Genomic DNA, 12,073 nt, shown 5'->3' on the forward strand with positions numbered 1-12,073 from the left:
AAGAGTTAATCTAATTGATATACAAACGTATCATCAAGCCTCACTCAGCAATCAGAAACAAAAAGTAATGTATCATGTATGTTAATGTTACCATAACATCTTATGAAATGCATGTATGTATGTTTCGGTTTAACCTTCAAAACCATCTTCTTCTTCTTCTTCTGGTGGCCACCACCTGGGACGAGGTAAAGTCAAGCCCCTCCGCATTGCAGTCTCCAGAAGGTCATCATCCCCATCAGCCTCAGCACCACATTTTCTCTGCTGCTCCACCAGTATCTTCCAAGCACGATTCAGAATATCTGTAAATACGTCTTCATGCTTTTCTATATTATTTTTCTCTTTCCCTTTCATTGAAAATGGCAATTGTCGCTTTCCTTTGCAATCCAAGTTTAAGCTCGTTTTGCTTTCTGTCTCTTGTTCTCTCACCGGCATTTCTACAAACACTTTAGGTACGGTCTCCTTCAGCGTCTTAAGAGCTTCTGCAACACAACTACCAGCATTAGTTTCCCCAACGGCATATTGCGTTTCAATCTCTTCGGTATTAGTATTATTCTCATCAGCCATCACTGTATTGTTATCTTCGACTTCGAGAACCCTAACCCTAACCCTGTTTTCCAAAAACTCTAGATTATCCGAGTCGGTGGTTAGATCAATCATCCGCTCACAACTATCATCCATCACCATCGTCTCGCTGTTTCCAACTCCACCACTTCCCGTTTCCAGATCAACAACTGTAGTCACCTGACCGTCGTTGCTGGAGTTCTGAGATGAAAGGTGATGTTCTGGAGGAGTTTGGTAATCATCAGAGCTTTCCTGCATAGATACCATTACTATTCCAGTGGCTTGTTCCGACGCCTCTTCCGGTGATGAAGACAACTGCATGTCGCCTGAAAACACCTCTGATTCGCGTGTGAAATGGCAAGACTGTATCTCCTCCTCCTGCGAGTCCGTGCTAGGTATGATAAGCGCAGCAATTTGGTCCGCCTCGCCGGCGTTCTCCATTGCCAATTAGCTTCCTTCCTATATGTTTAATGCTTTGCGTGGGTGAGAAACTCCAAATAGTTTCGTTCCTTGTTTTCAATATTACAATTCCCGCGATTCTCTCTGCTTTTCCCGCCAGCAGAGGTTATAAAACTAAACATTTTCATCCTAGGCCCCTTTATTTCTGAACATTTCACATCCCTGGTTAACTATTAAAGTTTTTTTCATTTTAGTCATTTGGTGCATTTACTTGGTAAATCGGCTTTATGGTTAGACAAATGTGATTGTACGATTATTTATATTTAACTGAAAAAAAAAGAGTAAATTATAAAAGGTGAAACTTAAATGAATCGCCAATTGGACACATGTGTGAGGTCCGTTCTATTCACACACACGTCACATCATTAAGGATTTTTATAACAACACACTCATTATAAAAATAAAATATATAATTGTCTAATTGGTGTATGTTATTGAAACATACCACCATTTGTTATGTTAGAATAGATTAGATAATACGAGTTATGACTAATTTTTGAAACTATTAAAATTTATAAATGATCAATTGATGGATGAAACATAATTTGTTATTTTTGTTGGATCTTAGGATCCCAGTGTAACTTTACAATCAAAGATCCACATTCGAAAAAAATCATAGATAATCTTGATTTTAACAACCTAGATATACCATTTCAAATGAAAATACCGTCAAAGCCCTTTTAAAATCAATATCATTCTAGAGTACCAAATACAATCTAATTGTGTTCTCATACAGCTCGTTTTCCGGGTGTAACGAAAACAAAACATGACATACATCAAAAAAAGGGAAGAATAACAAAAACTTAGATATATCAACAATTAAAAAACCATGGGTATATGTTGTTTCATGCAATAGGCGATGTTTCTGTTTTCAAGCTCAATGAACGAATATTGAGGCTGGATTTAAGTGAAAAGTACAGACTTTTATGTCTATAAGTTAGATTATTAAACAAAAATGTGAGATTAAATTTCTAGAATTTATACTTTTAAGATTATACGTGTCATTAAACTTCACACTGCAGACCAAATTAGAAAAACGAGATCAGATCCTTATACGATCTTATGATGATCCTACAAATCTTAGATCCTAGGCAACCCTGAATAGTATAATAACATCAGGCAAAAAAGGAGGCTTTCTTTTCACAAGAGTATTAGCAAAAACGGCAACACTATAACACAACATAACGTAATAAGAATGATATTGGAATATCAGATCATTATTAACATATAAAACTAAGCACAACAATAGCATTTAATTCATGATGCCTATAATTTTGTACACACCAACTCAATCGTCTACTTAGTATGCAACTTCTTTACATATAAATTTGTAAAGCAACTGCAATATGAAGCTAAGTAAATCGAGTCAACCAATATTATTTTAAGCAAATACCACAAAAAACATTCACAATTAAAATAAATAAAAAAAAAAAAAAAAAAAAAAAAAAAAAAACAAAACAAAATCATTGTTTATAGTAGCCACTTTGATTAGGAGGGTAAGGATTAGAAACCGTATAAGGTGGCCTTGGAAACGACCCCGGTTGCTGCTGGGCCTGCTGTGCATTGTAATACGGGCCCCGCCAACCAGGGTAAGCAGGTTGACCGTATTCGTAGCCGCCAGCTGGTGGCTGTTGGCCGCCCTGCTGAGGTGGCGGATACGGCGATCCACCATGATAAGGCGGTGGCGGCTGCTGTTGCGGAACACCATAGGGAGGCTGTTGTTGCGGTGGTGGAGGGTGGTGCTGAGCCTGAGCATATACTGCTGGTGGTGCTTGTGGCGGTTGCTGCTGGTGGTGGTGGTAATAAGGTGGCTGAGGGCCAGATTCTGGCTGGGAGGAGGGCCTTTGTGGTGGTGCAGCCGAAGGGTAATTGTAATTATTATTGTTACTATTATTATTAACTGAATTTTTTCCATCTTGAAAACTGAGACCTGACATTTGCCTTTGTACATCTTCAATCATTTCCCTGCATTGTATGCTTCGTGTCATCACAAAGTCACTGCACTGCTGTTTTACACTTGTGATTGCATCCTGTTTCAAAAATTAATACTATTATTATTCATGTCCAGGAAATGATTTTTGTAAATAAATAAATAATAAATTCAAACCTGAAGGGTAACATAAAACTTTAGCCCTTCATTAATATTCTCTTTGATTTCTCGATACTTGGCTACCGCAGCTTCAATATGCTTATAGCATTTCTCACAAGCAGCTGTAAAACATAAAACATAATATTATTTTTATTAATAATAAATCCATGAATTATTAGAGAATAGATCAAATAGATTACCTTTGTAATCCTCGATGTTGAAGGTGCCTGCAAATTGACGATTTTGACCCTGAATATGTATCAGTAACTGTTCCTGAGCTTGAAGGTTTTGAGATATTTCTTCACATATCTGATTGTATTTTGCTATCTCCTTTCTAAAAAGATCTTCATATGAACCCGTGGATGTCATCAACTTCGGGAGTATATCATCCTAAATCCAATCGATACAAAATTCCAAAATAAAACATTATATACACCAACTCCAGTAAAGATTAAAAAAAACATTATTAAACACACCTTTCTCTTCATATCTTTCAACATGTCTTCCAAACCTGCCCTTTGAGCACCTAGTGTCTCCAATTGCCTCTGCAAATCAAAAACTATATAAATAAAAAATAAAAAATAAAAAAAAACATGGTAAGTGTATAACTAACGATATAAGTAGTATTACCAAGCTCTGTTTCAGGGTCCCCACTACAGCATCTTCATTGGCATCCAATGACATGATTGGTTTAGCCAAAGTTGGAAGGGCTGATTCAATCTAGCAAATAAACAGAATAAGTATCAATCTTAAAAATAAAATAAAAAATAAAATAAAAAAAAAAAATTAAAAACTAAAATTTTTTTTCAAGAAAACATACAGGACGACGATCTAGAATAGACATGAGAGCCATATTCTCTCTGACTGAGCGTTCAATTTTAACATCACTTTCTGCAGCCTGCTTTAGATTTCCTGCAAATCTATTCAAGCGATCCTGTAAGTTTTTGGTCAAAGTAGCAGATTGAGGCCTAGTCCACCGAGTCCCAAATTGGGTTCTAAACTGTCCATCTTCTACTGCTTCTTTTTGAAGAAGCTCTTCTGTTTGCACAAGTAACTCATGGTTAACCCTTTTCAAATCACGAAGCTGTTGAAGCTCTCCTTCTAAGCCAGCTGGACCTCCACTGATTTGAACTGCTTCAACATCTTCCCAAAGAGCAGTTGGTAAAACAGAGTGTCCTTCCAATGCAAGAATCGAATCAGGCAAGTTCATTTCTTTCAGACTCACACGTGCAAGCTCACTCCCTTGTTGTAATTTTTCAGCTTGAGTTCTAATGATGTCATCCACCATTTCTGTGTACCTTGAGAGTGCCTTTGCACTGCTGTCAGGGACAAGACTTGCAAACATCTTGTCCTTGCTGGCGTCCAACACCTCGTTCATGTTTAAAGGTTTCACCATTGCGAATGCTGGGAGAGGTTGTAAAGAACTGGCTTGTGGGACCCGCATTAGGTAGACTCTGTCGTTTTCTTTCATGGCTCTTTCTAGGTTACGATTCAGATTGGTTTCTAGCTTGTTGATTGCATCGAGTATTTGTTGTGCTGCACCCTTTGGAGATGATTTTTTGGCATCTGTTAAAGCACCGATGCCACTTTTTATACGTGCGATTTCTTCTGCAATTTCTTCTTTTTCATGGAGCTCTAAACTGTATCTATAACAAGCTTCTGCATAAAACAATGCTGCCTTGAGCTGAACATGGGACAGCCATGTCTTGTCAAAGTGTTGGGTAAGAGGTGCAACATTAAGTGCAGCTAGGGCTTCTTCATAAAAGAGACCCACCTATATTTGAACAAATTGCACTTTTGTAAGATGGATTAAGCTTCTAAGTAAGGTTCATAAGGGTTGTGTCAGCCATTTGCATGATGCAACTACTTAATTCTGACGCGGTAGCTTATATTGCACAAGATCAACACACCTATAAAGAATTTAAACAAGAAATTAAACGAAAAATGATCAACACCTACCTGTCTGGAAATCTTGGAACAAACCCCAGGAGTGCTCCCTTTAGCAATGGTATTCTCAAACACACATTCCTGCGCTTGAGCCAGCATCAACCTTTCCAACATCCCTGCACACTCCACTGAAACATCCACAGTCGTCGAACTCCCAATAGACGCCTTCGTAGCCGCATTATCCCTCAAAAACGCAAAAGCACCCGCCGCAGCAATAAACGAGTGTGAAGCCTGCCGTCTCCCTTCCACCGTCGACCTATCAAAAGTCAGCCCAATCTGACTATGCACCGCACCCAAATTAAACAGAATCGCTGCCTTCTCCAAGTGAATGTTCTGTTGCGAAGCCTTGTTCTTATTCTTGAAAGCGTCGTGCCACGTGAACGTCACGGAGTTGACATGGTCCTTGTCGGAGGAGATCGGAAACCTCGATTCGACAGCGGTTAGGGCTTTAAAGTAGTTCTGAAGAAGATCGCGGCGGGCGGGGAGGGAGTCAGCAGCTGAGGAACGCTCGATGTTGTTGCGCATCTCCTTTAGGGTTTCGAGGTCATCTTCGAGGTTTTGAGCCTCGCGCTCGGAGTAATTGAAGACTATGTAGTTGCGAAGAGGACGATAAAGATCGACCGCGACGGTTTTCTTCTCGTAGATTGCGAGCATGATGTTTGTCGCCGATGACGACGCCGGAGCAGCCATAATCGATGACGGATCGGATGATAACGCTGATTACCAGGTCAATTGGATGCTTGATTTCACGCAGATAACACTGCAACTGTGTGGGTTCTGAATTCTGATCTAGTCGTCTTCGATTTTTCTTAGTTGGAAAGGAAACTCTAGAATCTAACGCGGTTTAATTAATGATTTACAACTTATGAAACCACTAAAATAACATTTTACCTTTGGGCGAACAGGAATGGTAGCATCTTTCATTTTTATTTTTATTTTAAATGAAAGAAGTGACTGGAAATAAGAAAAAAAAAAAAAATTGTATTTTCGAATTTTATTAAGGGAAAAAACTAAAAAGTTAGAGGAAAATAAATGATATTTTGTCATAACTTTTCTTCCGTTTTGGAATGATTTAAAAAGATAAAAATAAAATAATTAATTTTTCTTCAACTTCTTTTCAACCCAAAAACATAAAAAATAAATTTCATTTCTATTTATTTCTTTTCTTTTCTCTCTTTGTTTTTTTTCTCTTCCCTTCTTTTTTTTGCTTAAAATCGGAAACCAAACAGCGATAGTGTTCAACGATTGTATCGCCTCGTAGCACCCTAACTTTGGCGACCCACTCCTTATGTTAGAGAGTAAGAAGTTTTTCCTCCCAATTCATTCAACTTATTATTACATCAGTTTTTTCATCTTCTCTCTCATCATTTTCACCCAACAACACATGAAAATCTTATATTTTTCAACTCGTTTGTTACATCATTCTTTTTTATTTAATTAAAATGTTAAAAGATAAAATAAAATAAAACATAATATTTTTTCATTTAAAATAATTTTTTGCTAATTTGAAACAAAAAAATCTAAAATAATATTAAAAATAACAATCAATTAAAAATCCACTCTACAAATAAAATTATATTAATTAAATGAACTATAGAGTATTCATTTTCATAAAATTATAAAAAATTATATTAAATCAAAAAAAAAAAAAGATAAATAAAAATCCACTCGCGGGTTTACAAAGTCGCTTAAACAATTAAATGTTCTAACCCGCTAGAAACACTACTACTCGGAACCACACGTCGACGGTACCACCAGGGGAGAAATACGGTCGTTATAACTAGGGGACCGAAATCAATACTTATAAAAAATAAAAATCTTTGATGGTTTTTTCGGATTTTGACTAGGATTGACTTGTTTTTCTTTTAAAAAGTTAACAAGTGTGGGTTGTTTTTTCATATAAACTAGGGAATGATCCCCGGCTTGCGGTGTTTTGGAGGGTATTCCATTGTAAAGTTTGTTGTTGATTAAGATTGTTAGTTACTGTTACTATGTAGAACAGTTTGGTATATGAGTAATCGATGAAGCCATAAAGATTTGTTTGGGGAGTATTTTAGAAGCATAAAATTCAAACTCCACATGGAGTATTTGTAAAAGAAATCCAATCTACTCACACATTGACTTTTACTCTAATAATCATGAAGAAGTTATAAGTACATTTCTATTACAATTAAAAATCAAAGTATGTTGCTATTACCAGAATTCTGGGTAAAATACATTGTTGTTTATTTAATGAAAAATAACCTCTTTTTGGAGATTTCTATCGACCCACTCTTTCAATATGTCTAGTAACAACTTTGTCCATGGGGGATTCTTTGACTTGAATCCAGAAGATTCTTGGAATATATATATATATATATATATATATATATATATATATATATATATATATATATATATATATATATATATATATATATATATATATAGCTTCAAATCTACGATATTAAATTCTGTAAATAAAAGAAAATAGTTTACAACTTATTTTATAGATTTTTTTATAATTGGTGAATAGTAGAATCTCATATTCTTCTGACTCTTCAAGATCATTTCCAATTCCATTTAAATATATTGCAATTCAAAAACAATGGTAAATTAAAGTAAATATTATCAATTAATAAAAATACAAAATAAGACCCATAGATTTTTTACGGTGTAGCATGTACTAGATATATTGCAATTCAAAAACAATGGTAAATTAAAGTAAATATTATCAATTAATAAAAATACAAGATAAGACCTATAGATTTTTTACGGTGTAGCATGTACTAGATATCATTATTCACACTCTACCACACACATCATTTATTGTTGACAATTTCAGATATCATCATCTTATTTCATATAGTGAAAGAAAGAAAGAGGAAAAAAGAAAATAAACATTGTAAAAGCTCGGAAAATACATATAGTGTAGATTACTCTTAAGAGGAAAATATCTAAAACTATTAGAGGGAAAGGTGAAGAGCGGCAGCCAGTGGTCGGCATAACGCACATCGGAGAAGCGAGAGTCCAAAGAGATTTGGACATTTGTAACACCCAAAGTCTGGAAGGCCAAGAAAGGAAAGAAAACCCTAATTTTAAAGGGCGACTCGGCGAGTCCGAGTGGGATCCGGGTCGAGGAGTAAGTGACCGACTCGGCGAGTCGGCCAAGGGGACTCGGCGAGTCTGGTCTGTGTGAGGAAAACCCTAAATTCGGGACTTTGAGCCTATATAAACGTCTCATTCTCTCCCCTAGGGCTCCTTTACTGCCTCTTTCACTCAGAACATCGAACCCTAAGCCCCATTGTTGCTCATTCAAGCTTCCAAGCCATTTTTGGGTTTTTGGGTGATTTGAAGGAAGAAGAAGAAGGTGAATCATTGAAGCTTCAAGGATTAGCCTTAAAGCTAAAGATTAGGGAAACTTTCTGAGTTATTGAAGGTAATAAGTCGTTTCCCTCCTTTAGATCTATTATGGTTGTGAGTTTTTGGGGTTTTCTAGCCATGATTAGCTACCCCTTTTGAGTTAGAAGCCAGATCTGAAGTTGCTACTTCAGATCTAAGCATATTATGGTCTTAAGAAGCATAAAGAATCTGCCCTTTAGTTGATTATGGAGCCTCTTTGCCTTAAACCCTAGTTTATGGTGTATTTTGCTTAGATCTCCTTCTCTACACGTAAAGTTTGCAAATTTACGTGAGGAATAGGCTTAGGAAGGGTAGATCTACAGTTTGGAGTCCATGCATGACTCAAAAGTCCTCTGCATGTAAGGAGATCTAAATGGACTCGACGAGTCCTTTGAGTGGACTCGGTGAGTAGCATGAAGAGTAGGAGCAACTCGACGAGTGGGATGAACAGTTCGTTGAGTCGGATGAAGATTGCCTTGTACTTGGTGAGTCTGTTCTTGGACTCGGTGAGTCAGGTCACGAAACCCCAAACCCTTCGAGTTGAGACTCGAATCAGTGAGTCGAGTGGAGACTCGGTGAGTTGGACAGGTCAGGACTCAGAAATCAGTAGACTCGACAAGTCGAGACGCGAAAGGAGGGACTCTGAATATATGAACTCGACGAGTCAGTAAGTTGACTCGGCGAGTAGGGTTGACCTGGGAGGTTGACCTTGACCAGGACTTTGACTTTGAACAACATTGACTTGGTTGTCTCTCGGGGGTCAGTTAGACTCAGTGTTGCTTTGATATTGGTAGTTCGGGGAGCAAGGGGAGCAGGAGTTCAGAGAGTTGTCGGGCAGCAGCTAGTAAGATCATCATTAAGTCCAGCCAGTGGAGGTGAGTTTCCCTTTGTGTGAATGGGTCTAAGGCCACAATGCCGGCCCATGTAGTTATGAGTAGAAGGCCCGGGGGTTAGCCCTAGGCACGGTATGCTAGTATGATATTCAGGACGAGGTCCATTAATAGCGGGTAGGTGCCCAAGGATTTGTTTATATGATAGTTTATACTTGTTGTCTGTGTGATACATGTATGTGCCTGGTAGGGAGGTGAGTGTGGGCAAGGTCCCGTATCTCACCAATAGCAGAGTGTGGATGGGGTTCCACATGTCATTAATAGCAGAACAGGGGCGAGGCCCAAGTTAGGGAAGGAGTGAGAGTGGGCTGGGCCCATATCTCACTACCAGTAGGAGCGTGGATGGGGTTCCATGACTCATCAGTAGCAGGACAAGGGCGAGGCCCAGGATAGGCGAGGCCTTAGGACAGGATCAGTCGTATGAGTTTAGCTTATGTGTTGTGATATGCTTATTCGTTATTATTTGTTGGCGGGCGAGGCCATGTGACAGGCGAGGCCTAAGTGAAACAGATCTGTATCCGAGCGGGGCTCGAAGCCAGGCAAGACCTGGAGCGGCGGGGTCGTTATAGCGGGTGAGGCCCGAGGCAGGGGGTGTGGCCCAGTATGTGCAATATGTGGTTATGCATGGTATGTGGTAGGGTAGGGAACTCACTAAGCTTCGTGCTTACGGTTTTCAATTTTGGTTTCAGGTACGTCCGGTAGCGGAGGGAAGAGCTCGGTGTGATCGCATGGCATACACCATAGATTAGACAGTCTGGGAATGTTTACTCTAATAACGAACATGTCTTTTAATAAAACATTACTTTAAGCAAAGTCATTATCAGAGCCTTGGTTTGAGGGATTCGGACATGCCCTCGGGTGTGTCTGAACTCAAACTGAGGAATTGGTATAGAAGTTTTCAAAATGAAAAGACAGTTTTGTAAAAAAGAGAGTTTTGAGAAAGAAAACAGTTTTAGAAAAGCAAAAAGAATTCAGAAAGAAAAGAACTTTGAAAAGAGAAAAGAGGTGTGGTGCATGCAATCAACCGAGCTAAAGTAAGTACCCCAAAATACCCACACAAGTCCATGTTTTGATTATCAGTTAATAGAACAGCATGCTAGATTAGGACTAAGGATCCAGGGAGGATGCCTTATGTGCCTGTTATATGTGCTTTGAGTTGCATAATAGTGTTGACTAGATAGTAGTAGGATAACCTGTTTAGGTTATGCCTGAGTTTATGAGGTTGTGTTGCATGCTAGTTCAAATTCTTGGTATGATATTATGATTACTTAAGTATGTTATGGTTAGATTTTCCCTTTGTCTGAATGTTGCTTGCTTTGTACATTGTGGGATTCTGAGTGATGGGAGTTAGCCATTAGGTAGATACGGCACGTCACATGTGATCAGGGTTGAATAATCTCAAAGTGTTGGATTTGGTCCTATTGCGCAGCTCTTGTTTGAGTCCAACCGTTGTAGGGACGAGTCTTTTACTTGAAGGATTATCTGAGCCTCATCACATGTGATGGTACCCAAGTGATGGCTATTTGGCATCACAAGGAGACCTTCAGCAGCTGAGAACTTGTTTGAGTTGAGTCAGAGGTTTCCCTAGGGTAAGCCTAGGATGAGATAGTATTGGGAGCAGTAGTAGTAGAAAAGGGACCTGGTGGAGTCGAAGCAGTTCTTGAGGAAAGTACGGATAGATGTGGAAGGTAGTATGGGCCCGTACTACTGAAAGCAGAGGATCCGTACTCGATTTGGGAAAGGCCAAGACAAGACCGAGAACCTGGTAGTGCGTATGTTTGGTCTTGCAGCAGTGAGGAGTATTCTGATAGTGGTTATGTTATATGTTTCAGCATGGTGACATTGCGGGAGAGACCAGTGGGCGGATCAGGCTCGGGTTCAGGGGTCGAGCAGCTCGAGGAGCGGATGAGGGAGTTGATATCAACTGAGGTTACGCGCAGTATTCTAGACGAGACTCCTGTGATCTTTAGCACGGTCAAGGAGGGTATACTGGAGATTTTGTATGAGAGGCTGGGAGCCTTCCGTATTGAGATGATGGCATTGATGGGAGCGCGTACCTTGACATTTCGGGAGTTCAGGGCTTGCGGGGCACCAAATTATCATGGGGCTAGGGACCCCATCGCTAGCAGCAGATGGTTGGCTGATGTTGCCAACGCGTTCCGTACGAGCCGGTGTCCTGAGGAGGACAAGGTTAGACTCGCTTCCTGTCTCCTGAAGGACAAAGTGAGGGATTGGTGGGAAGAGATTGGTCATGCTTTGGGTGATGATGCCACGTTGGACGCAATGACTTGGGGTGATTTTTCAGCCAGGTTCAGGGCGCAGTTTTCGTCAATTATTGAGGTGCAGCAGTTGGCACGGGAGTTTCAGGATTTGACGCAGACCACTGAGACTGTGGCGGAGATCACCGCCAAGTTCAGGGAGAGGGCTCTTCTCGTACCGCAGTATGTCGCGGATGAGGAGATGAAGAAGGCCCGATATCACGAGATGTTGAGGGCTGACATCAGGGAGTTCGTGAGCAGGTCCGACTGTAAGATGCTGGAAGATATGATTTCTCGGGACAGGGAGAGGGAAATTGATTTAAAGCAGATACGGAAGAGGAAACCGGGTGAGGTTCAGGTAGCCGCGAGTTCGGGAAAAAGGCCCAAGGGATCGAATTCGAGATCGAGGGATTTTCGGGACCGCAGTCGATGCGGGAAGTGTGGCAGGGCGCACGGGGGCGCGTGTAGGAGTGGTAGTGGTGGTGAGT

General features: G+C 39.7%; 1 protein-coding gene across 1 annotated transcript; it reads right to left on the minus strand.

The window, feature by feature from the left end:
- Positions 1-2,248: 2,248 nt before the first annotated feature.
- Positions 2,249-5,921, minus strand: LOC145041308 (vacuolar-sorting protein BRO1-like). Its single transcript, XM_078989318.1, has 7 exons — positions 5,069-5,921; positions 3,930-4,883; positions 3,740-3,829; positions 3,586-3,654; positions 3,310-3,499; positions 3,128-3,231; positions 2,249-3,050 (listed from the first exon to the last, which is right to left on the minus strand). Exons 1-7 carry the CDS (start codon positions 5,744-5,746, stop codon positions 2,484-2,486), a joined length of 2,652 nt encoding a protein of 883 aa, XP_078845444.1. The 5' UTR covers positions 5,747-5,921; the 3' UTR covers positions 2,249-2,483.
- Between the last annotated feature and the right edge of the window lie 6,152 nt (positions 5,922-12,073).

Source organism: Lactuca saligna, chromosome 4 (genome assembly GCF_052625555.1).
Source record: "Lactuca saligna cultivar CGN05327 chromosome 4, ASM5262555v1, whole genome shotgun sequence".
Classification (NCBI taxonomy): domain Eukaryota; kingdom Viridiplantae; phylum Streptophyta; class Magnoliopsida; order Asterales; family Asteraceae; genus Lactuca; species Lactuca saligna.